The 27643-nt window shown below is 39.7% G+C and overlaps 1 protein-coding gene across 1 annotated transcript in view; it reads right to left on the bottom strand.

Annotated features, from left to right (window-relative positions):
* The window catches only part of SCFD2 (sec1 family domain containing 2), a 186540-nt gene extending 159211 nt beyond the window's left edge, over positions 1-27329 (bottom strand). Inside the window, exons 1-2 of the mRNA XM_056490506.1 lie at positions 26560-27329; positions 22359-22527 (exon numbers count right to left, since the gene is read on the bottom strand). Of these exons, the coding sequence (XP_056346481.1) occupies positions 22359-22527; positions 26560-27295 (905 nt within the window). The 5' untranslated portion in view covers positions 27296-27329. The remainder of the gene's footprint in view (positions 1-22358; positions 22528-26559) is intronic.
* Between the last annotated feature and the right edge of the window lie 314 nt (positions 27330-27643).

Genomic DNA, 27643 nt, shown 5'->3' with positions numbered 1-27643 from the left:
AGAAATAAAAATTAAGAAGGAGTCATACTAATGCCTTAAAAAAGCAAAAAGAGGCGAGGGGTGTGGATTTGCTTTTTGCTTTGTATATTCTTTCTTCCTCCTTTAGCCACAGTAAGTTGTTTTTTAAACCTAAGGACCAGAGTTTCCAGGACCCCTGAGGTTTGCTTTAGTACAGCAAAAATAACAAAAAGCAAAACAACTATGGTATAGCCTTAAAGGAGATGAGTCAACCACACTCCTGTATGCTACATCTCTGTCATCCAGAGTTTCTGTAGACATTTTTCTTCCCACTGCTTTACAGAATGCTTAGTGGTTTAGGCATCATATATAACTACATATAAGCAGGAAGAGGTCAATGTATATCAATAGCTAACACAGTCAACTGACTAGGTCAATCCACAGAAAACAATTTTTAAGCTCAGTCATTCTTTTTTTTTAATATAACAGGAAAAAAGAGCCACAAAAGTACTTTTCTTTTTTCTGCTGCTAATATTTTTCCTGTTCCCCTTCTATTATCCTTTCCAAGAAAGATATTTGCTTTGAAAAACACCCACTCTTAACCTTCATCAGTGACAAGACAGGAATGACTGCTGGGAATGAGTCAGTAGGACACAGTACAGGGCTCTGGTGCTGCCCCTTGCCTGATCTGAGAAGTAACCACAACATTTTCCTTTTAGAGATTTCTAACACTCGGAAAATATATTATCTTATCTTACTCTTTTGGGGAAACATTTGTCTGCAACTGCTTTCCAGTTCTTGTCATGATGCCCTTCCCCTCCTCTTTTTCCCATCTGCAGTTCCTCTGCTTTGGTGCAAATGCTCCAACCTGGTGACACTGGTAATCAGTGATTTCTATGGAATCCAGCACCCCAATTCAAATTTCTCCTTCATGTTGCATTCTTTGTCTTCCCAAGAACTATGTATTGATTTTAACACATTATCTAGCCAATCTCTGCAATAGTTTTCTGAAATGAAACAGTTTTGTTTTTGTTTTTTTTTTAAATATCCAATGCATTTACAAACCCCTAAAAGACACCGTCTGAATGATGATGCTTTGCTTAAGAAAAAAAAAAATCCTTTATGATTATACAACAGTACAGCTCAGGAATTCAAAAACACCCTACAAAATAAATGTCACATAATTAGGTAAATATTGCAGTACACAGTTCTGTGCACTTCTATTACAAAATGTTTTGCTGGGCACAGCAAGCCTGACAAAGAGAAGAGAACACTAAAATTCAGGGGCCTCTCCAATAAATCAGTTTCACAAGGGTAGAGTTTTGCTCACAGATTTGATACCCTGTCCATCTCCTTCATCACTACAGTCATTGTATTGTACCTAGTCAACCAGTTATATCAGAAAACAGAATTTAATAAAAACAAGAGCATCAGTAACCTGGTAGAAAATTTATTAAACAAAAATATCACATTAAGTAGAGAGAAAAAGCGTAAGTCTTTGAAAAGTCCCATTGGACACATTTACACCATTCAATTTACAGAAAGCAGTATTTGACAGACATCTCATAATTGCATATTTCTCCTTCTCCCTCATGCACAATTTTTTTAAACGAAAAATTAATTAATATTTAACTGCATATAATTTGTACTTTAAAACAACAATGAAAAAGATTATAAAGAAAGAGGGAGAAATCTAGACAACTAAAAGAAGCAGCTTCCCTACTTATGGTATTGCATGCAGTTTTCAAAGCTGAATCATGATGAGGGGAAAAGGACCAAGTCATCAAATCCATAGTTTATATGAATCCTAAAATGAGACACCAGCTGGCACTAGTGCCAGAGAAAAGGTGCTAATGAGAACCAGTGATAAAGACTGGGATGTTCCATGCTGACTAAAGCTTGATGCAAGTTCTTCAAAGCAGCTCCAATTTGCAGCCTCCAAAGGCACACTTTCTCTAAACATAGGAGAGATGGAAAAAACAAGAAGAAAAGTCAATAATAAAACAATTTAGCCATGAAGTGGCTAACTAGCTGGCTTCTCGAATTTATAGTATCCAAAGGAAAGACCACACAATAAAATCTGTCGTTTACAAGATGCAGGGTGAAAAAGCCAAAACCCTGAGCAGAAGTATAGGGTACAGTATGGTAAGCAGCATTTTTGGTGATAGTGCACTAGCTCCAGCAATACCCACTGTGGGGAGCTTGCTCTCATTCCCATGGAACTCCTGTCAGCAATGTGTTTTGATAACTAAACTAATTTATTTTATCTAGACATTTACAGGTTGATTACCAAATGTCTAATCTTGCATCTGTTAAAATAATTGTAACTTATTAAATTATAACTTACTCTCTTAATCTGGTCTGGTCCAGTCCTGCAAGGACAACACTTCCAAGTTTATGTGACAGACAGAAAGTATCCCTATCCCTGATCATCTGCAGGCTTAGCCTCAAAGCTACTCATTTTGAATAAATTTGGGGAAAACAGGGGAGGTTGGTGGCACTGAGAAGTGCTATTACCAAGCTGGAGGCAGTAGTCGGGAAATAGGTGAAATCAAGCACCAGTCAATGGAGAGAAAACTCTCAGAGCAGATGCAAAACTAGAGGCAAAGACAGAAATCTGGGGGCAGTTATCCTGAGGGGGTCCAGTGTACAACCACAATTTACCCTTGGCTGAAATGACATTGTGTCTTGCTTCATACTATCAGTACAGAAAGATATTTACTTCCCTTACTGCTTCAGGTCTTGTCCATTATTTACAAATTATTAAAATGTGGTCTTCTTGGTCTCTAATGCAAGAGCAAAAGGTCAGGAAGCAATAAGCCTATACTAGAAAATATGTTCATTCAATTACTAAGTGCTCCCCTTTTACCATTATGTTTTCAGATGTATGAATAGACAATTCCTAACCCTCCCAGCATTTATAGTATTAGTTTGGCAATATATTTCTTTAATCAGCAAGAGTAATTAACCAATAAAAACAAAGCCAAACACTCTTTTCCAAGCAGCATACCATTATCACCAAAATTATCAGCCACATATGCAGTCTCTGGCAAGCCATTGTGAATTATTATGATATGATCTAATTTCCAGTCAAGAAAGATAAAAGTGACATGTACATTATCTATTACTGGATTTTTGTCTGGACTTCTTTGCTTAACAGGACAAATTCTGGTCATCAGGTCATCCTGTTTTTTTCCTTATAAAACACTGGCATTTTTTTCAGTCACATGTAGGCCTTGCCATGCCCCCAGGCTTACTGAACAACAGGTCAAGAGTCTCTTCCATAATCTTTTCAAAGGCCAAATTGAGAAATCAGTATCTACATACAGTTTCCTTCACAGATCTCCTGTCGCTTAAATGAAGGAAGAAAAAGATGACTTTGTACAGTTTTATTTTGGTTTTAAACCTCTTGGCATCAGGTGAAAGCACAGCCTATATCATAACATCATAAACAGCAAATAACCAGGTGGAGGACATCATATGAACAAGATGCTAATAAGGAAGAAAGAATAAGCAAACGTTCTTATTTATACACCTGGCAAAGGACATGGGATTTCAAAAAGCAATTTGCTGACACAGGCTCTGAATAAGAGACAGAAATAACTGAGTGGGCTTCAAAAATTAATCAACTGACATGACAAAATTTCAGCATAAGTAGTTGTGTTTATACTTTCACAGATAAAAAAAAATCAGAAGGAAAGTTGTGGTAGTCTCAACATGTGACATATTCTGTGGTTATTGTATCAGCAAAGCTTTCACCTTTCGTCTATATAGCTTTACAACTCAGCTGCATCTGTATATTTTCACAAGGGGAAGGGAGAAGGGAAAAATTCAGTAAAGATTAAATTAGAGGGTCGTTAATACCACAAAGCTGCCCAAAACTGAGTGACTGCTAAAAAAACCCCAGTGTGCTGCCAAGTATTGCATTTGCAATAACGCACTTCTTTAAAGACAACGCAACACCCACATTAAGTGCAGAGCACTTCAAAAAACACCACCAGGTGGTCAGAAGACCATTACTATGAAGGACAAATCCATTGCTGCAATATGTCACTAGAATACTGATAAACCAAAGAGAAGCACAAGCCTGTGATAAAATGCAATGATTTGGCTCTGAGCCTGGAGCACAGGGCCACGAATCAAGAGTCAGCCTCCCTTCTCCAATTGCCCTGCTCTTTTGGAGACAATGGAGGCTGTGCCAAGGCTACACTGGATGTACTCTGGATTCCTGGGGACAAGCACCAGCCTGACAACTGTGGTGGGGACAGCCAAGTCCCAGACTGCATCTCACACAGAGCAGCCCCCACTGGAAACAACCAACATCTGAAATAGCCTCCATGAAACAGGAGCACCTCCATGCCACAAGCGACATGTGGGGAATACCAGGTGGATGGATGAGAAGAGCTCCACACTGCCATGTTCCCAGAACACAGCTGGGCTCAGAGAATGAAGCTGCTCTTCATTTCACCCTTCTGAAAGTGACCAAACAGCTTCAGCACAATTTATGTAAAATTTTACATACAGAAACAGCTATCAGTATTTCCAGGAGCTCCGTCTCTAACCTGGCTGCAGTTTGAGCACATGGCAAGAATGATGGGCTAAGCCAATGTGTGTCCAGCTAAAGATTCAGCAATACTTTACTCAGAGAGAGATACAAAATCCACAGAACTTTTGTTTTCAAATAAATGTAAGTTGCACATCCCCAGAAGGGACCACCATTATTTCTAAGAAGGCAAAATAACATTAAGTTTTAAAGTGGTTCCTAGCAGTGGGCTGTCATTGTGCTGTTGAACATTTTGTACAGTTGGCAGATCTGCTCAGTCTAATTAAATGCATTTCAGACAGTAGAAACTGGAACTATTTTCCAATCCATCCTAACATCAGGAAAAAATCATACAAAAAGCTAATGTCATCTTGGTATTGTGCTTGCAGAAAACTGCAGGAGCATGAAAATTACCACCTCTGCCATGGATTTGTAAACATTTTGCATCATGGCATAAGACAAAAAACCTTTTAAAACATAAACTCTTTGCAGCCCTTCAACTTAGAACATTATTCTCACATGCCCACTAAGATGTATTGGTTTTTATGATAAGAACACGACGCAAATAGTACAAAAAAAAAGTGTCCAACAGCCAATATTAAGGAACATAAATATGTTCCTGAATAATTTAATGGTTATTTCCCAGTTTCACTTCAAGCCCTCAAGCCACTCGGTGGATGTAATCTGTCCTAGACTCAACTGTGGCTGTATACTTTGGCACTGAGTCAAAACAGAGAGGTTATTGTTTGATTTATATGCCAAGGGCCTCTTAGATAAAGGGCTAATGGCAGGCTGATAGCTTCAGCCTTTGCATATGGTGTTTATATAGACCCTTCTTCCCGCTCCCTTCTTTCTGTGTATACTCCAGGAAGGCTGTGTCACATCAAGATCAAGTTAATTAATTAACTCATACTAGCATAATTTGATTGATAAAACAATTGGTTCACTAAAGGTTACACAGAGTGCTGTTAAAACACCAACTTTTCTGCCTCAACAACACAAGGTTTTGAGATTTGCATTTTGCCATGCTGCAAACAGGGATTTTTAAGAAATAATATCACTAGAAAAATAGATGAAAGAAGCTATGAGAAATTAATCTGTCAATTAAAGTGCACTGCAAAGTTCAGAAAATAATCAGTGCTTCATCAGATATTTAAGCAAAAAATAAATCATGTCCTACAACAGAAAGGGTCACATAAGTTAATTTTCTATATTGTTAGTTCGCCAAACTATTGAGCTTCCCCCAAAAGAAAACTAGAGGCCTTGCATATGTGATATACTTTGCTATTTACTATGTCCAAACTAGTAGTATTCCTTGTATATAAGTTTCTATACTGTTAAAATACTTCAGAACATAGTTCTGTATGACCAAGTTATTACTTACTAGATGGAAGGGAACTTCATTATCAAATTATACAGTAATTAGTTTTCTGCAAGGCAAAAGCACCATAATTTTTTAAGTAAAAAATATAATCTAATTTTAAAAATATAGACAAAAATCATTACAATAAAACTAAATGTTGAAGAGCCTTTTGTCACCAATTTATTTTAAAGCACTTATTTTAAACAACAGACATACAAAAAAGAAGCTGCCAGGAATTTTTTATTATTCAGAGCAGCTCTGAAATAATGTTTAAAGTGGTGCAAATCAGCTTGCAGCCACCAAGGCTGAAGGAGCTTGGAGCAAAGCTGGAAGCTGCTTATCAGTCACCAGTTTTGCAATGGATTCACCTCTGGACTACCTGAAACATCTGTGGTAATAAAAAGGCGAGAAGCGACAGGAGTTTGTCAGTTCCCTGTATGCTGTTCAATATTCAGGTATACATACAAAGGAAGTGCAGTATTCACTGGACTAATACAGTAAATTCATTCACAAAACAGCATGATTCACCACTAGAAATCAACATTTCCTTAATATTTTGCCTCCTCCCCTGTTTTTACTTTGGCATGGGTCTCCTTGTGCCAGTAATACTGACCCTGTATGTAGAATCACTTTGCAAACCAAACCAGCCACAAAGAACTTCCTTTGCCTACTGCTTAACATCTGGGAGGTGCTGCCAGGCAGTTCCACAGGATACAGCCCACGTTTTCCTTCATTACTGGTTTTGTCTACAGCTGACTCAACATGGCCATAGAAAACCCCAACAGGCAGAGCACAAGGGTTACTCTTTGAAAGCTCTGGCTCACAAAAGAAGGGTATGCTATGGAGTGCACCAGGGAAAGTTGGTTAAAACACAGCAGTAAGACAAGGAACACTTACTGTACATTATATTCAAACCATGATATTTAGCTTCATAAAGGCAGAGATACTGACAGATACAGATACTGACACTTCAGGGCAATGCCAGTCAAGTAAACTTGAATTTTGCAATCATTTTCAGACATGAGATGATAAAACAGATTATTGCTTACCATTAGAAGAGAAAATAAGATTCACAAGAGACAACCAGTGACTAAGACCAACAGTAACAGGAAAGTGTTCTTTGAATTTGTTATTGAACATCCTGAGAGAAAGGAGCATATGGAAGTATGGGACATGATTTGCACAAACATGATTGGAAAGTCTAAAACATGTTGAGAACACAAAAAATCAAGTTTATTTCAGACAGACAAAAAATGTGAAAACAATATCAAACCAAATTTTTAAACATCATAGTAATTTAAAGTTGCAAAATTGCAGTTTTGTACAAACTATAAACTACTATGTTCCAAGAAAACCATGACCACTATACTCCAAACCAGGAAGAAATATGCTCCCTGTTATCAGCAGAGCATGGGAGAACTTAAAAGTAAACATTTCAGGAGGTACTTCTAAACACAACCAACACAGCAACCCCAAAACGTCACAGAATTTCTCTGTTTACCTACAGCTCTTTGTTTTGGGATGATTTCCTTTTCCTTCCTTTATAGATAATGGAAAGTAAAAGACTCTTAACATTTGACATATTTTTGGTCCCACAGGTGAACTGAATTACAATAAAATTTAATAAATAATTATTAAAAGGTTGGCAAGGATTCAGTTCACATCAGGAATTTATTAAAAAGAAGGGAAACAAAACCTCCCAACAAAAGTAAATGATAACACAGCATTCTACATATCCCCTCTTCTTCCTTAAATAAAAAAAAAAAAAAAAAAAAAAAAAAAAAAAAAAAAAAAAAAAAAAGAGAAACTTAATTCTATTTGGCTCATTCATATATCTACTTTACAGATGGCCATACTTATAAATTAAAATATGTACACAAGTCTGATGAGTGTGGTCAACCACCATCTGAAACATGTTCATCTCTTGCCAAACCCACCATCTTCAGTTTTATCAAACATTTCCTCGATCCAAGCATCATGTAAACTTGTAAGGACAAGCATTTTAATCACAGTCTTGTTTCATGTGGATCTAAATATAGACATACTTGTAAATATATATATATACACTGTGATACACATACAATAAGTGTTTTGGCTTTAGAAAGCCAAAATTTTAACATACACACTTTAGCATCTATGACACAAAACAACTTTACTTGCTAATAACCACATACATGAGACAATGCAGCTGTGCATGAATGATGTTATTAAAAAGTAATGCAACTCCACTCACTGTTGCTTCCAATATCAAAGAATTACTGTGTAAACAGTATACAGTGTAAACCAATGACACAGTGTGCATTAAACCAAGATAGTAGAAAAAGAATCCCTACACTATATTTCACCATAACACAAGTCAGCACAAATGCATGCATGCACAGATTACCTGAAAATTGATTAAGAAATCCTCTTATTCTATTCCATTTATACAGACTAGTAATACAGAATTTCTGTTTCAGCTTAATATTAGAACACTCAGTGAAAAAATTCTTATCAAATATCTACAGCTTTTTTTAATGTAGAATTTTATATAAATATATCAAATTATTTGGTCACAATAATCCTCTAGCCAGACAGCATCTCCACAATGTTTCAGCTGATTAGAGATGGCCAATACAGCACTTTTCTGTATTAAAAAACAAAACTCCACAGTCCAACAAACAGCCTGGGGAGCTATGGATTCTTGTCCTTTTTGAGTTCTGTTTATTCTAACTATTCCCAAGATCATTAATATCCACTTGAACCTGTAAACCTGAAGGTCAACAAAAGGTGAAACATGGAATATTCAACTAGATTATATATTGTGAATCATTAAGGCAGTTTCCTTAAACTACACTTATAAATTTTTTTTCCTTTAGTAGTAGAAAAGATAGGAAAATAAACTCCATATTAAGTCAGAGTTTAATTTGGAGGATTCACAGAATGACTAAAAATTCCTTTTAGTTAGTAATTTTAAAATTAACTAACACTGCCTTTCTAGAAAATGCTACGCAATCAGAATGAAATGAGTAGAAAAATAATTATCAAACAGTCTAGAGATGGAATAAAAATATGCACCCAAAACTGTAATATTGTATAAATATCTTATCACTGTCACAGGCAACATGAACCCTCTAACCTAAGTCTGCATTGACTGTTGTTAAGCTACAGCAGTGACGTGTTATGTTACATGTATAAGCTTGTGACCAGCAGCACTGAGAACACACAAAAGCTTTACAAATACAACACCTCTCAAGATGAAGAGGGAGCTCTTTGTGGACTAAACATCAAGCAAAATCTCTGCAATACCTGGACTACCTTTCCCCTCATAGCTATCCTTCTGGAAATGACACATGCCAACACTAACAAAGCTATACATGCAGATGAACCAGATCATCTCTATTTGTGACATTAGAAGAAAATACAGATATAAATTGTCGTGCCCTACACGTGCTGTGGCATCCAAACACAGTACACCAAATCTGTAAAATAAACTGACTAAACTGAAGAGGCTGATACTGCAAGGAGAAACTGCTGGGATCAGGACTCTTCATCTTCCCCAACTACTCTGTGAAAAGGAGAACTAGTGCTTAATTCCACAAAGCCCTGCTGCCTGCAAATTACAAAATTACTGAATTTAGGTTACTGACTGGTGCACCAAAGCTCCCTATGGAAAATTCTGATTTAAATATAACACTGTCACACACACACATTGGAATTAGCTTTCCAGCTTCATATGGCAGCTGATATACTGCTACAAGATAATTTCTGCATCAGCTATCAAATGTTCAGGTAGAAAGAAAATTTCTCTGAACAAGTAAGGCTGCTCTGGTGAACTGTTGGAAGAAGCAACAGCAGCAGCATGAAATGGCTGGTGAAGGAGCAGGTTCGACCTAAATAAATTTCTAAAGCCAGCTCTACTCACATTCTACAAAACCAAATGCCAGTGATGTTCCATACCACTTAATGACTACTGTGCAAATTGCAACCTTTTTTGTCATCATGCTTATTCTGGAAGATGTTACCCTGAGGCAAGTCTTGAGGAAACAAAGGCACGTTTGGGAAGGAGCGTAGGGAAAGGAAGCCATACAGGGTTGCTGCTGCTCACCAGGCTGAAGCATGAGTGGAAGGGAAGCATTAGTCACACAAACAGCCTGAAACAGAAGCCATGCCTGGCAATTGTATCAACAAGAAACAGATCAGCATGCTCGCCTGAAGTCCTTTTATGACAGTAACTTATTGAATGAACTTCAAGAATGTCTGAAGTCTATAATCTTGCATGATTATTATCCTGCAACCAAATGCCTCTGAATGTCTTAAAATATATGAATTTCAGTGTGCCCCTTTTAAAAGTTGGATTATCTCAAAAATTTTACTGAAAGTATATCAAGAAAAGAGGGATCTTATTAATCTTTTTTTAAGGCTTATTCTTTTTGATCTACAGCAAGTGCACTTAACAAACACAAGGCTGGATCATTTTAACCTTATTTGCTGACAGCTGAAGCAGAGGGAGCTAACAGTTTACTTCGAAGGTAATGGAGAACAAAGATGCATCTCAGGAAAGTAGGGCTGGTTTTGACAGACGCCAACTGATCTGTAGGTTTTACTAATCCTTGAAGTATTAAATCCCACTAAGCTCCATCTTGTATGCAGACATGATTTTGAACATGTTCTGTGCAAAGAGGAAAGCAGATTAACTATACACTGGGCAAAGTCTCCCAGCTCTAAGATGTGGTCAGGACACCTCAGAACAATTTTACCTCTATCTTTCCTCTAACCCCTAGCTATTTCTTTTAAAAATTATGTTATTTAAAAATACATAATAGATACTGTTAGAATTTTTATCTATTAACCAGCTGGTAAGGTTCCCTCCCTTCTGCAACAGCTTCACAGCACTCATCTCTGCAGAAGAGCCTTTATTACAGGCAACACAACATATAGCAACTCTAAAACTTTTCTATTATTAAGTAGTACTAAAGGGGATCTTAAACAATTATGGTGATACTGAGGCACTCTGTGGAAAAGGATGCATCATACTTGAACTTGGAAAAGCAAGTTTCAGTTCCAACCAAATATATGGTAGTGTTGTCACTTCTTGACAGGTATTCAGAACTAAGCTTCTCTGTATTGACTCAGTGTGGGACCAGGTCTAGGAGTGCTCCTTCCTATTCTTCTCTTTCACCCCCATCCCTACAGTCATAACACATTCCTTGGAAGTCTTCAGAGATTTCTCAAAAGGGGCTCCTGTAGAAAGAATAGAAAGGTAAAATGCATAGCCTGGAAGAGCATGGATTCATTGTCAAGTAGAGTTAAAAGCCAAACAAACAAAAACCCAGCAAAAATACTAAACTAAAAAGGTTATTCTAGCTGCCCACCACCATTCAAAATCTGAAGTGACACCTGATCTTTAGAACCCAGAGCAACAATTAAATGCAGACTGGTCCAAATAAACAACCAAGTACACCACAGCAGTTGGAGGACTGCCAGAAACAAAACAACTGACATCCAGATGAACACTGAGGCCAGTTTGCTTCCTTCAAGACAAATGAAAAAATTACTGAAAAGTGAAATTCTTTTCATCAGAAGTAGAATTGCTTATTGTGACCCAATCCACCCTTTTTTGCAATTAGCAGATCTGGATATATACTACCTCACAAGGTAAAGGGAAGGATTAATGCTGAAAGGCCTCCTAGACATATCACAGGCCTCTTAATGCTCTTGCCTACTGTAACAAAACAGGCCATCATTCCAGCATTACCCCAAAATTCATTCTTGCTCCTCTAACAGTGGCCAAACTCTGAAGGGGTGAAGGAAAAAAAGTGCATACAAATAATTTCTTAAAACTTTCTACTCGTAACCATCACTTAACCCTGACTGAGTTTTAACTGGCTGCTTTTTAGTCCAACAAAATGTTTCAACAAACTGTTTCACTCCTACAAGCTGCAGGACAGCTTATGCAGAATGCCAAACTGAGTTACTGCATGAATCAAGTTAATTGAAAGCTTCTGAGTAGGATTTTGTGCACGACAAGGTAGAGCAAAATTCTTGGCAAGCATCTTTTCAAAGTGTGTATATTAAAGAGTTACTAGTCAGGAATTTTAATTTCAGTTTTGGACAAAGCAATGAATTATACTAAATATGAAGTCTGATCCTTACAACAAACATATTGCTGGAGAATATTACATGTAACACAATAGGTTACTTTAGAGCATTCTGCTCTGCGTTTTAAAGCTATTGCATAAGGTTATTTTAATAAAAATTATTCCAGGGAAAGAGCAGTTAGTAATGAGGTGCTGACAATTGAATCTACATTTAGGGATTGCACTGGAGTGCCAAGTCCACTTTTACAGATGCGCTGCTTAGCTATCCAGTAGATGTCCTCAGGGCATGTAAAACCAATGTATTTTGGGTCCTATTTGGCAGCAGAGACAGATGAGACAAGTGAAAACATTCACCAAGAACACATCTGACGTGTGTTTTTCTTATTAGAGAAATGTAAGAAAATAAACCTAGGTACCATGGAATGCCAGGAATTCCTTCTCCTCAATGTTTTTGATTTACAAGGCAAATTTTTGGTAGTCTCCTTTGACCTCCCTCCCTCATTTGCTTGCCTAAAGCCTGGAGTCATCAATGCAATCTCTTGACTAAACCATTTTGAAGGCTTAATGTACAAAAATACATCGTCATCACAGATGGAAAAATAACTCTTTGCATAGATGGCTCAGTTACCACAAAAATCACTGCTTTATAAGCTTTATGGTATGACTAGTTAAAAGAGCCAAAGATACACTTTTTATGAGTATTCAAGTAGATACTTTGAGATCCAAAATAAATTGTAAAAAAAATAAAAATGAAAATCTGAAGCAGTCTTTACATCTTAAAGATGAATGTTTGAACATGTAGGGCCAGATTCTTTGCTTTGCCAGATTCTTGCGTTGGTGAAACTCAGATCAACTTGAGGGCTGGGTCCTGCCTATCTTCATTATTCCCCTCTCTTACTTCAAAGTAGCATATTTGTCATAGTTTCAATGCAAACCTAGAGTCCCAGCTTCCTCAGATCTCATGCAAACCTAATATGGACAATTCTAGCCTTCAAAACCAAACTGACAGCTATTCAGAAAGAATAAAGCTCCAGCCTCAGGCTTTCATTTTTTATAACCATCTCCATACCCTGGTTGATCTGTCATGAGAAACAGATAAGGAATTCTGTTCACATTGCATATATGTACCTTGTGCTCTGGGTATCTTCTCACAACCCCTTCCTGATACACTGCTGCCTGCCACAGGATGAGTGATGAGAGCAGAATTTTGCCCTAATCCAAAATCTCTGGATTTTTGGTCGCTTTTTGTAGTCATTCAATATTAACTCTGCATCCTCCTCCTAAAACAGGCTTCTATAATCAGTGTTTTTGGTGCAGTTTAATTACCTCCTCCTCCTCCACATGTCGTCCTTACCACCAAATCAAGTGTCCCACTGATGGCATTTTCTGACCAGTCAAAGATGGTCTGAAGCCATGGCCCATTCCCATCACCAATAAGAACTGCAGCTTTTTCTGTTTCTTTACTTTTTTTTAAGGGGTGACTGGAGCTTAAGCAGCCACATGCAGTGTACACATTCAGCGTGTGTTCTGTGGCTGTTTCCAATTAGTGAAAACGACCTGATATGGATTTCTTTTTCTTGTTACTTATTCAAATAAGTAGTAGAATTGTGCAGATAATTAGGCAAGGTCATAAAACTTTTTTTCTCCCACATAGGTTAGAATCTTTTCCAGCTGAAGATTATTTAAAAAAATATACTCACAACCTACAGAAACTAAGTGGTACTTGGTGGGGCACAGTCACCCCGAGCCTGCAGAAGGACTGCTTGGGGGTTGCAACTCAAAGCATAAGAACTGGCTTGCCTTGGTCAATATTCACAACCACTTTTGAAACTGAACAGTTATAAAGTAGCAATACTCATTTCAGCATCCCCTAACTAGAACAGTGTAGAAAAAGAACACACACACACACACACACACACACACGCACACACACATGTAAACATTAGAGGTAGGTATAATGAATTAGATTCCACAGATTTGACATCTAAATAACAGAAGCCATGCTAAATATTATTTACCAATGCTAAATAGCAGAAAGGAATGTTGGATTCTTGGCTCAATTAAATTAAAATCAATACTTGAGTATGTATTTATCTATCTAAAAACAGTATTTCTCTGTGCAACATTCCATCTACTTTTCAAAGTAAAAGTATCTTCAAGTTCTGACAGGTAAATAGCTGACTTCACATAAATTTAAGCCTGTGTAAACTTTGATTCCTGGTTCATATTAAGTCTGGAATCATAAAATAACCCAAATCATATAGTCAAAACTTGCAATCAGATCTGTTGCCAACAGATAATACTGTTTCCTTCCCAAACATACTTCGTCATCCAAATGAGCAGTTATCATTTGTTCTTCTCATCAGTCTATTACAGCACATTTCTCTCTGTTGTAAGATAGAGCAGACTTGCTTTACAGCATAAGAATGATAAACGAAAACACCCCCCAGGTCACTCAGTCACTCTGCTCTGGCACTATGGCTGAACAGCAAATTAGTAATTCTGCAGTATGTAATAAGGCCAAGGCATATCACTGCATTTTAAAACCTCACTGTTGAGGTCATTCAGGAGGCAAACTTGAAGGCAGATGGCCAAGCAGAGTAAGAGCTAGTCTTAGAAAAATCTCACAACATCAGCCAAAGCAACAGTCTCCAGGAGATTGTACTGTAACACAAGAAAGATCAGAGCTCACTTTAGAGAACCATAAAGTCTAGTTAAACAGACACAGTCTTTATGCTACTATTAAACCCTGAACACATCTGCAGGAAAATGCACTGTGGCCACATCAAGAGAAAAGTACTTTGCAAACTTACACAGGGGAAAAAATAAGTTCACAATATTCACAAAAACATTAAGGGAACAAAAATGTGATGTCAGTTTTAAAACAAATGCTACTAAGAGACAAAAAATCATTGCCTCTAAGCAACACAAAGATCTTTCCTTTCTGTCCTGACTGCAGACAGTACTTACTCTTTCTGATAGGCCATCAGAAAGAGACTTGTCCTTCTTTATATTTTGCAAGGAATAAGTCTGCAGAACAGAACACAGTGGTAACAAGGAGACAGCTAGAAGATCAACTGAGGGGTTGCTCTCACTGAATTTCCTTATAGGCATATAAGCTACCTTACTCTGACAACCAGGTGAAGATTCAAGTACTCAGACACGTTGATGGCCGAACTACTTCAGGGTAAGATTCAAATTTATTGTATTTTTCCATGGACAAAGGAAAGCCAAAAACTCAGGACTTAATTGCAGAACTCAGAGAGAGAGAATATGGAGAATAATATAAATACAGGGAGCCTTTCTTCTTCAGAACTACTAAGGTCTTCAAAAAATTTAAGCTCGAAGGTTCTGATTTTGACATTTTCACAACCTGATTCCACATGCAAGAGTATCTCAAACTTCTTGATCCTTGTATTATGCTATCATAGTGTTAGAGGGCCCAGGAAAAACAGTCTGAATTCCATCTCAACACTTGCATTACTAAGCCTGGATAGCCTAGACAAAGAAGGCAGTTAGAGATTCTCAAAGTACAAGAATGAACTCTTGAGCAGCCCAGCTTCCCACAGCCCTCAGAAGTCCTTTTGGTGGACTGAGACGCATAGATAAGGAAGAGCCATGCAGCTGATGCCAAGAGCCTGTCAGCCCAATTCATTCTTTATCTCAAGGAAAATAAGCTTCAAACTTCCTCTTATCTAGGAGACAACTTCTAAGGCTTCTGAGCCCTGTCACAACAGACAATTGACAAAAATGTGGCACCTATTAGGCAGGAGGATGCTCGGACAAAGAACCCTGGTGAGATTCCTCAGCTGCTTACCTCAACAGACACACCACTGCAGCAAACTGGGGTTTTGCAGAGTGACAGCAAGGTCTTCTAGCAATGCCCTGTGTTACACAGCACAGGCAAGCTGGAGGTCTTGACCTCTTTCCAGAATTTTCCACTCTCAGCACAGCCCTCTCACCCCTTCATTTTTTCCATTTCAAGGAGGTCCCATGTTGAAAGGATCAAGACAAATATACACATTTATTGTAAAATATAATAAATCTTATCAGCTTGTTCATCTCATCCTGTGACAACAGTCAATTATGTTCATTTGATTCAGGCTGGTTTGAGACTGAGCAGAAAGCATCTCCTGGAAAGCTTGTCTTGACTGACAAACCCCAGAAGGTGATCCAGCCAGGGCTCTTATTTCCAACAAGAAGATGCCCTGAGAAATTTCAAACAATGAGGAAACTCTAAATAGGCCTCGATTCAGGACTGCGCTCTAAGCCTGTATGAGCACAACAAAGTAGTGATCAGGAAGGCTGCCAGTCCAGGAACACAGGGGAGGAGAAGAAGGACTGCTGTTTTGGGGCACTCCTACTGCCCAATCCACCATTCTGTGAAGCATCTCATGGCTGGACTGCTGAAAAGGCAAAAGGTACCAATATAAAATCCCTCTGAAGCACAGTTCATCTCCCTGAAAATGGACCTAAGTGGCACAACAGGAGTCCTGGAAGCACAGGGCCAGGCTGTAATTTCAGCTGTCATTGGTGACAGAAAGTTTCAGAGTTTTATTTAATGCAATGGGATGGCTGCTTTTCATAAATTCTGCTGTTAAAACTTACTTGTCTCCCGAAAGTGCTGCTCACTTTGTTCAGAAAGGCAGATAGGAAACAGCTGTAGCACGGGTGGCAGCTTCTTATGGGTTGGTTTGGGATATTTTTTTTTTGTCTTGGGGGTGTTGAGTTTAGGTTTCAAACAATCTTTAGGAGCAGAGTTCAGCAGAGCACGCAGCAGAGACAGGAGGCCAGGTCCCGGGAGAGCAGGAGCGTGCAGCTTCCACCAGGGGGAAGTGTCTAGCAGCAGAAAAGCAGGAGGAAAACCCCAGCAGCAGGGATGGCCAGGGAGCACCATCAGACCGGGTGCAGATACAGATACAAAAGCAGCTATTAGCACAAAGCTGTCTCTCTCCCCATCTAAAAGACCTTTGCCATCGTTTGTTTTGGGTTACCCTTCCTCCTGTGCAAGACTCGCAGCGGATATGAAGTCACGACATCTGGATTTTCTTACTGCAATAGTAATGTTTCCTCTTTAATATTAACATTCCAGAAAGGAAAATTACTCTAATTTATGCCATAAATTTCCAGCTCATTCAAGAATAACACTGTCCGAAATTACCTTCTCATTATAAGCTTCTAAAAACATATGCACGCAAAAAAAAAAAAAAAAGTTGTGGCTTTTTTCCTAATTAATATCTACAGCTGACATAAAGGAAATATTTTTAGAAGACTGAAAATACCAAAAAGATCCAAGATACATAGTGCTTTAAAAAAACCAAAACACCAATATCCCTCAGATGCTTGTTTCCAGATTAAAAAACCAAAAAAAAAAAAACCAAAAAAAAAACCAAACCAAACCAAAAAAAACCAAACCTCCAAGAGAATAAAATCACCGATTCAAAAAAAAGTTTATTTCCCAGATTAAAGGGAGACTTTACTCTTCAGTTTTACTTCATGTTGCCCTTTTCTTTGCCATACACACACAAAAAAATCTTTCATTTAAAATTGACATCATACATGTGACAGTTCAAAGAATACTGCAGTGTGTGTTATACAAAGATCACTGGAACTGCTGTTCCATCAGTTCCCAGGAAAGGGGGGCCAGGTGAATACAACTCAAAACTGTCTCCCCTCCCCAGGGCAATAAAGTAGAGGAGTGGAGTAGGAGTGGAAAAGACACAGTACCAAAGAAAGCACAAATGCAGATCCTGTGTTCAACAGTTCTTACACCTTAACTCCCCTTGTACTCATCTGCAGTTACTTACACCCCCAGAGATCAGAACCCCTAGGATTTTTCTTCCTTCAGTATGCAAACTTGTATCCTAAGAAACTCCTTGTTTTACTGGTTTAGAAAACAAGTTCCTTGGACAAGGACTACAAGAGGAATCAGAGGCAGCAAGGAATTAAATGACCCATCTGAGATCATGCTGCAAGCTGAAAGCAGAACCAGGACTGGAATACAAGTCCCCTCACCTCATGGTCTTCCTTTATGTTCAGGGTTGTCCAAGTCCCACCAGTACCAGAGGAGCATTGAATCATCACATCACGCCCAAATGCAAAGGTGAAGCTGGAGCAGGGCTTTCCTCTCCATCCAAATTGTATCATTTGTAAAAAGTACTAGTAAGTCCAAAATGTGAATAACAACTTCAGAACCAAGAATAATCGGGAAAAGTACGTATTTTCAACTGCCACTAACATGAGACATTGAAATTTTATCATTTCATCTCCAGGAATGTCCTCATTTTTAACCCATTCCCCCAGCAAATCTTTTCACTCCTTATACAAGGCCTGAAGAAAGATGCTTGTGGGTGCTGTGATTCAAACATCTGGCCTGCACAAAAATGCTTTCTACATCATACCCATCAACATGGTCACTTCTTTCTCAACTTGTTATTTCTCCCCCCAGTTACAGATGATTTAGAGGCTCCACCTGCTCTGTCTAAAGTGCTCAGACACCTCAGCTATATTACTTATTGAATTGTTTTAGGCATAGCAGCCCAAACATGAACTGTGTTACACTAAAGTATTTCATTTTTATGGAAAAATGCTTGTTGTAAGAGTCCAATGGTTCTTTGTAGATTGCATTAAATACATAAATATTTTAAATAAAAACCTGGATTTTAAAAAAGATTTTAACATCATTCTGAATTCTAAGAAACCTGCAAACTTCAAACATTGGAGAAAGGAAGCAAGAGTGGAAAAACAGGCAAGAAACCTCTATTCAGCGAGTTCTTGAAATGTGCGTAAGCAAATTAAATATTCAGTCCATTCAGCAAAATAGAAGAGCACATCAGAAGTGTTCCTGCATAATAAAAAAAGGACATTGAAAAAGAGTAAACATAGATATTCCTTCAGTAGCCCACGGTGTCATATAAATCTTTACTTCTCACACACCAGAGGACTGTGACCATGGTTCAGGCACCTGAACCCTCATTTGGGGTTTTAGGGAGCCATGGAGGCTTCATGCACCTCAGCTCCCAGATCACAAGAGGCAGAAAAACCTCCATCAAAATAAACTAATTACTGACAGCAAGATGCTTCAACATACCAAAAAGAAAAAAAAATCTTAAAAACACGAGATGAGTGCTTTAAGAAACAATGTGGCCAAAATGTTATCAAATGTACAGGATTGCCCTCAAACACACAGAGCTTGACATTAATCCAAACAGATAACATACAGAAGCCACTACATGCCTGCTTAAAATTAGAAGCTGAAATTTGGAAGAATTCCTCCAAAAACAGTCTATGGGTTATCAAAATACAAAGACCAGCAAGAGAACTGTAATCAATTTTTTCAAATCACCCCTACCACTAAGCTTTCACTACAATTTCACTTCTATGATGCATCATTTGTTTGAAAGGACAGGGTGGTTACTACTTTTCTGAATCAGACACCAGCAGTTCTGATCATAAGTAGATGTCTTTAACTAAATATTTATGAACTGTTTCCCTTCTGTTAGGTACATCCATCTGTCTATAAAAATGAATAAAATATTTTTACACAATTCTGAAAGAGCATAACTCTACTATCATCCACAGCGGAACACCAACACATCAGTGACTACAGCAGGACAAACAATTACTCCGTGAGATTTCTGAGGCTAATAAGACCAAAAAAATCAAGAAGTGTAGAATAGTTCAGGGTTTTTTTTAAGAAATTCCCTTCCTCACAAAGAGAGCACCTTCAAAGTACAATAATTCAAGCAGCATATGGCATTTACATTTTCATCTAAATCTTTAAAGAAGCCCATTATTTCCTTAGATTTGAGAAAAGAACCCTGCTTTATTTCACCACACCAACCATAAATTATTCATTAATTCTGTTTGTTAACTCTGTAACTGAGCCCAGATGTTTCTGCTGGAGTGGCATGCCATAAGAGAAGTTAAATATAGCAAGCTGTAATGTGAGGACCAGACTCTCTCTCTCTCCCCTCACTACAGCATGCTCAAATATTACTTGAGAGAAAACAATGAAAACATTTAAAAAGTATTCTGAATATGCGAGTCTGAAATGCCACAGTCTGATCACAAAATTTAATGTGAAAAAGCCCCCACACATTTCATTTGGGTGTAACTGAAGTTGCTGGTCCTCTCTCTGGGGAAAGGGCTGGCACTTTCACTCACCAGAGTAAACAGAAAATTTACAAGCAGAGGACCACTTCTTGCCATGCATCATTTACAAATACAAATGAAGACTTAAGTTTTCAATTATAAGAAACACTTTGGAGCCAGCTACCAAGGGCAACAACCAAGCTGATGAGGAATTGAGAGCGTCCTAAGAAATTTCTTATGGAATTGACACAGAAACCTACTGGTGGGAATCTTTAATCTGTTCCAGTACTTCAGAAAAACAACCATTTTACACTAGCAAAAAGATTAATGTTAGCATTTATAAGCCAACACTGAAAATAGTCCTGTTGGAAATGGAATGGAAATGGAATGGAAAGTACCACTTTCAGCCACTGTTATAGTTTCATGCACTCTTCATCAACTGTCTCATGCTAGTTTGAAAGTGCCTATTTTAAACTAGGAACTATTCCTGATTATATAGTTGGAGAAGAAGTGAAAAACACGTTGAACATCACAAGGTCACTTGGAGTTTGGAGACTCTTCTAAGGCCCACAACTTCTTCAGTTGTGAACTGTGATAATGAGAGATTTTCAGAGGTCATCTTCTCCATTTGCTGTGCTACAAGGCAAGATTAGGACTGTTTAAAATATTTGTCTGATCTGTTCCCAAAAATTTCCAGTGTAACAGATTCTGTACCATGAGCTTGCAGAGGGAGGGTGTTTTGGAGATGCTGTTATAGACCAGTGTGTTAATGGCATCACTGCTTTGGTACCAGGTGTCAGCTGCTGTTATCCAACCTTGCCACACATCTTATAGCCAAATCCTGCTGTTCTTTAACCAGCTGTGTCCCTATGAGACTTTGCAAAAGACTTTGCAATGTTAAGATTAACTACAGTTAAGAGAAGGCACCTTCCCATTAGCCAGCAAATAAGCAAACAAACCTTGATGTATATATAAACCACTAGCCACCTTAGAACATAGTAAAACTCTTGTCAGCTGTTACTAAAAACATAAGTACATGACTGAAGTCATAATTTAGCCAAGGGAAGGCATACCAGCACTATGTTTAGTCTCCTCAATGTCATCAATGTGAGAAACAGAGTGGTAGCACAGGTCAACAACCTCAGGGCAGCAAGTATCTTTTTTTTCCCTTAGTCCCCACTGACAGAATTTTCTTTATTTCCAATAGCTACTCAATATTAGCACAAAAAGTTACCACAAAGTTCTGCTATAGACCATGACCTCTTCATTTTGCTGTGCAGACAGATCTTTAAGGATATCTCACTTCTTCTTCAGTAATCAGCAGGAAAGCAGACAGTGAGAAGTAAGCCAGAACAAATTTTATTTAAGCTAGTCACCCCGGCAGCAAGTTACAACTGAGTCCACCTCTATGAGGAAATGTTTCCTGTCCAACTTCTATGGAAGAAGAGAGGTATGCAATACAAAACCTAGAAACTGGACACAGTTACAGCATGTGTGAGAAATGGAAGGTGACAAAGGATCTGGAGGCTCTCAGGAAAATAAAGACCATATGTTGCTAATGGTGGAAATCTGTGTAATCTTTTTAGGGGAAAGGGAAAAAAGATACAGTGCAGGTGCAAAAATCACAAAACAAGTCAAAAGAGAAGAACAGAAACTATATTAAATAGCCCATCTTGAAAAACCATTTTCTAATATATGAGGAGAGCATTATAGTAAAAGAGAAAGAACTTCTAATATCCTTTGCACTGTTTTAATTTCTAGAGCACTGCTGAGAAAAATTTTTCATGTGGAGTGAAATCAGCACCTGGTATGTTTCCTTGTTTTTGCATAGTAACAGAAGCTGCGGCAAAGTTTTGGTTTGGACAACTAAATTTAAAGTGAAAAATCTGATGCACTTTGCTTGTACAGTCTTAGTTACACATTATACATAGCCAAGCATAATTGTTTGAAGTTACTGCTTTTAGATTGTTCTTGTTTAAGCAAAGATCCAGGCCCCATGAAACGGTCTGTATACCTGAATTTGTGCCTTATTATCCTTCTCCACAGGTACTGTGTTTGAAAACAGGGCTAAAACCTTAAATTAACAGTACTCTAACAAAAATTCAGCATCCAGCTAACTTTATAAAGAGGCTTATGGGAAAAAGAAGTCACCATGGAGATCTATCTGTTGGCATGACCTATTAGGCAGAAAAAGAAATGCCACAAGGAGAATTCTTGTTGTTAATTTGTACTGATTTCTGCTACAGTAATCTAAAGCAATTTAAACATCCCAAATCCAAATTAAAAAAAAAAAAAAAAGAAAGAAGAAAAGACTGTTTACTTTGGTTGTGCTAAGCAGCCAGGTGCTATAATACTGCAAGTTTCATCTGTAGTCTGCAGTGCTGTAAGTTCCACCATGTTAACCATCACATCAGTCTTGTGGCCAGGAAGTTTCGGAAGCACAGAAAGAATCTTCTCTGCAAGATTGTCACCATGATGGCCAACTGCTCCTGAGGAAAATGGAAAAAAAAAAAAAATCAAAAACTATCAGGTGCATAACTAGAAAAACAAACAAACACAAGGAATTAAAAAGAAAATAAGCACATGTTTTTGGGAGAAGGACACTGGTACTCCTAACATCAAAACTACATTTAGCTTTTCAAAATTATTTTTCTATAAAAGTAAAATTGACTTCTAGAATGTGCAAACTTAAAAGCACTTACAACATTTCAGAAAGATTCATTTAAAAAGCACAAATTAGATTTAGTTTTACAGCTGTTATATATTCACTGATTTTACACTTAGACATGAGAAACATTTTTCTTTGCCTAAGGAAGTTGTTAAATAATATTTGCAATGATTACTGAAACAAGCAAGCAAATATTTATATAAACACTCACACACATACTATACTTTTCTACATAAGCTAATAGGGCTGTGCTTAAAAGGACTATATATAAAGTTGCATAAATAGCTAGCCAGACAGGCCAACTTAATATTAAAAAAAAAAAAATTACCAATGGCATGCCAGAATCAAAATCATCACTTTATACGAACTGAGGGCAGCTCAGGTGAAGCAAACATGAAATAACTAAACCAACCCAAGTTATAAAGTATGAAATGTCAATTTGACCATATTCCAAGAGAAACTTTGAACTCCAGCTGGCATGCTTTCTTCAATTTTCCTGATTTCAAACACACATGCTTTTCTTTCCATTCATGAACTCAACACAGGCTCTACAACCAACTTAAAAAATACTGGGGCTGAGCCAAGTCAAAGCAGAAAAACGTGACACACACTACAGATAAAGTCAAGAGAGAGGGACCAGAAACCTTACTGTCTTTAGGTCAGGAACAAGTTGAAGCTATTTGTAGTCTGCCACTCAAGCTACAGCTTGCCTATTAAAACAGGGCTGGGCAGCAGTGCTGAGCTTAGTTGTGTAGCCCTAGCTTTAATCATAGAAAAATAGGAACTTTTGAAGCACCACTGAGAGGCACGAAAACGTTCTCTCAAGCTATGGTCCCACTCCATGTAAGTCAGTCTGTGTGGCAGCTATCTGCTCTTACATGTATCATCATTTCCAAAGACAGAGAAGATCTGTTTCAACAGTTGAATTGCTGCATGCAAGACAAGATACTTGGCTAAACAAGAAACATCTCAAATGCAAATAAACCCACATTAATTATTAACATCCCTCCTTTCTTCTTGGCATAGGGGGAAGACACAGAGTACTCAAGCTGCTTCCATGAACAGCCAGAGCCATCTCTTCCCCACAGCTGTTAATTCTTGGAGGTTTTCACTGGTCCACTGGTGCCACTGGCTTTTGCCATGCCTTATCAAATCAATCACAAAACATCTACTGGAGGTTTTAAAAGTCACTGTCAGCCCAATCAACTGCATAAATCAACTAAGCCTGAAAACATTGTTAAACTTCACAAGACTAGGACAGGAAATCACAGGAAGTCCCTTTCAAATTGCACTGACTTCAGAAGGGTGCATGGGACTAGTTTTGATCCTCTCTACTCACCACTTCTGAGGACAGTCAATGACTGCTCAGCAGCTTCTCATGAGCAACAGTGTTCAAGGCACAGGTGATGGTTTTGAATGTTGCCTAGTACAGACAGATTGAGCATTTGTGTGACCAGAAGTTATCTGACCACTGCCAAAATTGGAGTTTTGGTGCCAGGCTAACATCCAGCTTTCAGGATACAAGAACGCTTATGCATCATGCTGTTCTAATTTCACTTTTTCTTTGCATTGTAATTTACAAACTGAAATAGGTGACATTTGATACAAGTTATAGCTGATACAATTTGCAAAGTCAACCAACCAATTCTTTAATAGCAGCCAGGAACTCACTAATCACACACCCTACTTCCCCTGTGTATTTTTTACTGTACAATTTTTAGCAAACCAACAAAACAAATCACATTGTGTGGCACCAATTTCAGGTTCATATAGAGCTTTTTCTCTGAAATGCACTAGATTTTTCTTCCTTCAGTTTGCATTGCATTTGATAGCATGAGTATCACATCCAAAGTATAGGAATAATTTGATGAAATTACCAATGAATTCTGGAGGCATTTGTTGGTAACAAAAGAATGGTTGCATGCAGGGATCTTAATTTCATTTATGGATAGTGAGAATAGAATCCTAAAACAAACAAGTGTTGTAACTTCTCATCCTTATTCAGTAAGCTTTGATGTTTCCTTCCAATGCTGCTCACTACAGGCCTGATGTTATCTCCAAAAAACCTTCTCCTACTGAAGTAGAAGATTCTACACTTCCCTTTCCAGGTTTAAGCTGGTACCAATTATCTCTCCTCATACCTCCTCAAGAGTCTCCTTGTCAGGCAGCTCCCTGTCATCCCACATCTGGTTCTTTTTCCTGTTTTTATTCTTCCTGACTATCTGAGTGCATAAATAAATCCTTTGCCTGTTCCCACCCCAAACCAACACTCTTCTCACAATTCCATTTTAAGGCTCCTTATCCAAGTCCACTTTCTGTCTTCTGATCAATCTTCCCAACCTCAACACAGCATTAACTGCCTGGATCCATAGCTGCTCTTTAGCACATTGTTGACAATTATGAAACCTACAGCAGTTCAATGATACGCAATGGGCAAATTATGGGAGGAAAAAAATACAGAGAAAATTCAGAAATAGATGAGCTGCAGGGTGCAACACTGTGCCAAGTACTTGCTACATGTCATGTGGTGGCAAAAAATTATGAACTGAATTATCGAGTACAAGCAGAACCAGGTCCACACTTTGTGCATGCCAGCAGGAGGTATGTATGATGGGGATAGCAAATATAGTAATTTCTATATCAATACACATATGTACAGAAACACCTTCAGGCATATAGGTATGGCTAAGGGTTACACAGAGATGTGTATCTGCTTAGACAGATAGAAAGATAAGAGTGACAAGTAGATACAGTGGATACTTCACAGCAATCTGTAAGGCTGAGTCTGAAACATGCAGACTATATCCATCACACCTCAAGGTAGCACACAGGCAGAGTTAAGGTTTCTAGTTTGCAGCAAAATGGAAGTGCTAGAAACAAACCTTTGTATGTCCAGCAGAGCCTTCTGCTTTACTCTTCATTTCTATGATTCACTGGGATACAAGGGTGTGCAAGTAGCCATCATGGCCATGGGGTTAAACATTCTCCCAGTGTGGCCAGATGAAGAACTGTTTGCACACCTGGTGGCTTAATACAAGGATTACTCTTCAAACCACTAGCCTGTGGAATCAAACTGCACACTGCTTATTATGTAAGATCACATTAAACACAAACCAAGAAGAACAGGAGAGTAACCAGCTCAGTTATGCCAACTTTTCTCCTAATCTGGAAAGCAGCACCAGTTCACTGAGTGGTTAAGTGACTTTGGGGTCACTGACCACCAGGGACCACCATTTAACCAAACCACTTGAGCTATTTCTGCATGAAAGGATGCACCTGGCACTAGGAGTATTGGCACAGCATTTGGGATCATGGAAGCAGCCTGTAAGGTACTTTTCCTAACAACTGGATAATGTGAGTAATGGATGATCTGGATGCTTGAGAGCAGTGACTTTTAATCCAGGAAGCATGAAACTGACACTGGGACAAAAGACTACAGTATACATATCCCACATGGCAATAGCTGTTTTTTGAAACAGAAAGAAGGACATTGGGCATCACCAGTCGAATTCTGGAACACCAATTTTCCTACTGGAGCAGGATGATGTGGAACTCACAGTAACTATTGCTTCAAACCCAGACATGTTTCTCCAAGCTTCAGAAGAAGGCCAGATCTCTACCATGACTGCCCAGTAACCACTGAACAAGTGTATTCTAGCAGACCCGATCTCAAGAGCAATCCCACCCGGGACCCGGGACTGGAGCTATACACCGATGGGAGGAGCACGGTGCAAAGTAGAATATGAGTTTCTGTCACACCAGGTTACCAGGGTTCCCACTTTCTGACACTCTCCCGTTGGGGTGGGTATGGGCTCCCTGGAATGACAGCCCATACCAGCTGAGGGCTTCTTACCAGCGAGGTCCAACGTCCTGTCCACGAAGATGACAGAGGCCTTGTTGGTAGCTGTCCTCCTCCTGTTTTTGGCTGGAGCGTAGCTTGCCAGTTCAGCGGCGACCACCCTGCTAAGGGCCCCCACAGCGAAGCTCTCCTCCCGCAGACCCAGGGCGGTGAAGAGGGAGTCGAGGTCACCCACCAGGGCCCGCACCGCCGCCCTGAGCTCGGCGGGCAGCGCGCTCAGCCCGACCTCTGCGGGGCCGGGGCCGCCGGGGCCGCTCAGCGGCGGGAGGAGCGCTGCCAGGGCGGGCAGCAGGCAGAGCTCCGCCGAGACGGGCGCCAGGAGCGGCGGGCCCCGCAGCACCACCTCGGCACAGCCGCCCTCGTCCATCCACCGCCGCAAGGTCTCCTCCAGCTCGGCCGCCCCGCCGCCCTCCGCCTCGTCGGCGCACACGAGCACGCAGTGCCGCACGGCGCTCCGCTCCAGCACGCCGCGCACCGCGGCCGCCGCGCCGCCCCGCAGCGCCCCGCTCACCACGAACACGACGCAGGCCGCCCCCGCCGGCACCGCCGCTTCGGCGGACAGCGCGCTGACAGCCAGCGCCCCGGCCGCCAGCAGCTCGCCCGCCCCGCCGGCCCAGTGCAGCGCCTCGGTGGAGGCCGCGTCCATGAGGACGGCGGCGCGCTGCGCCCGGGTCAGCGCGGGCTCCCAGGCTCGGCGGCTCAGCTGCCGCAGCACCTCCGGCACCGCCATGGCGGTGACAGCCACAACACGCCGCACGTGCCGGGCGCGCGCCGGCGCCGCGCGATGACGTGTCAGGCGCGGGTTGGCTGCGGGCGGGCGGGGCCGGGCCCCGTTCGTGAGGCGGCCCCGGCTGCGGCGCGGCGCTGCCGGGTAACACCCCGGGAGCACACAGCTGCTTCCCCGGCACTTCGAACGTACAGCACCCGAGAGGCGAAACCTTCAGCACTGCTCCCTGCCCTAGCATTGTGTATTTCGTGTGTTAGTGTTCACGAATGCTTTGGTGAATGAGCTGGCAACACGGAGTTATCTAAGTAGTTTTTACAGCTTATTTAATCCCCTGTGCAAGGTGAAAACTAC

This window comes from Oenanthe melanoleuca, chromosome 4 (assembly GCF_029582105.1).
Source record: "Oenanthe melanoleuca isolate GR-GAL-2019-014 chromosome 4, OMel1.0, whole genome shotgun sequence".
Taxonomy (NCBI): Eukaryota; Metazoa; Chordata; class Aves; order Passeriformes; family Muscicapidae; genus Oenanthe; species Oenanthe melanoleuca.
Note: the sequence above shows the minus strand (reverse complement) of the source record. Positions and strands in the feature narration are given on the sequence as shown.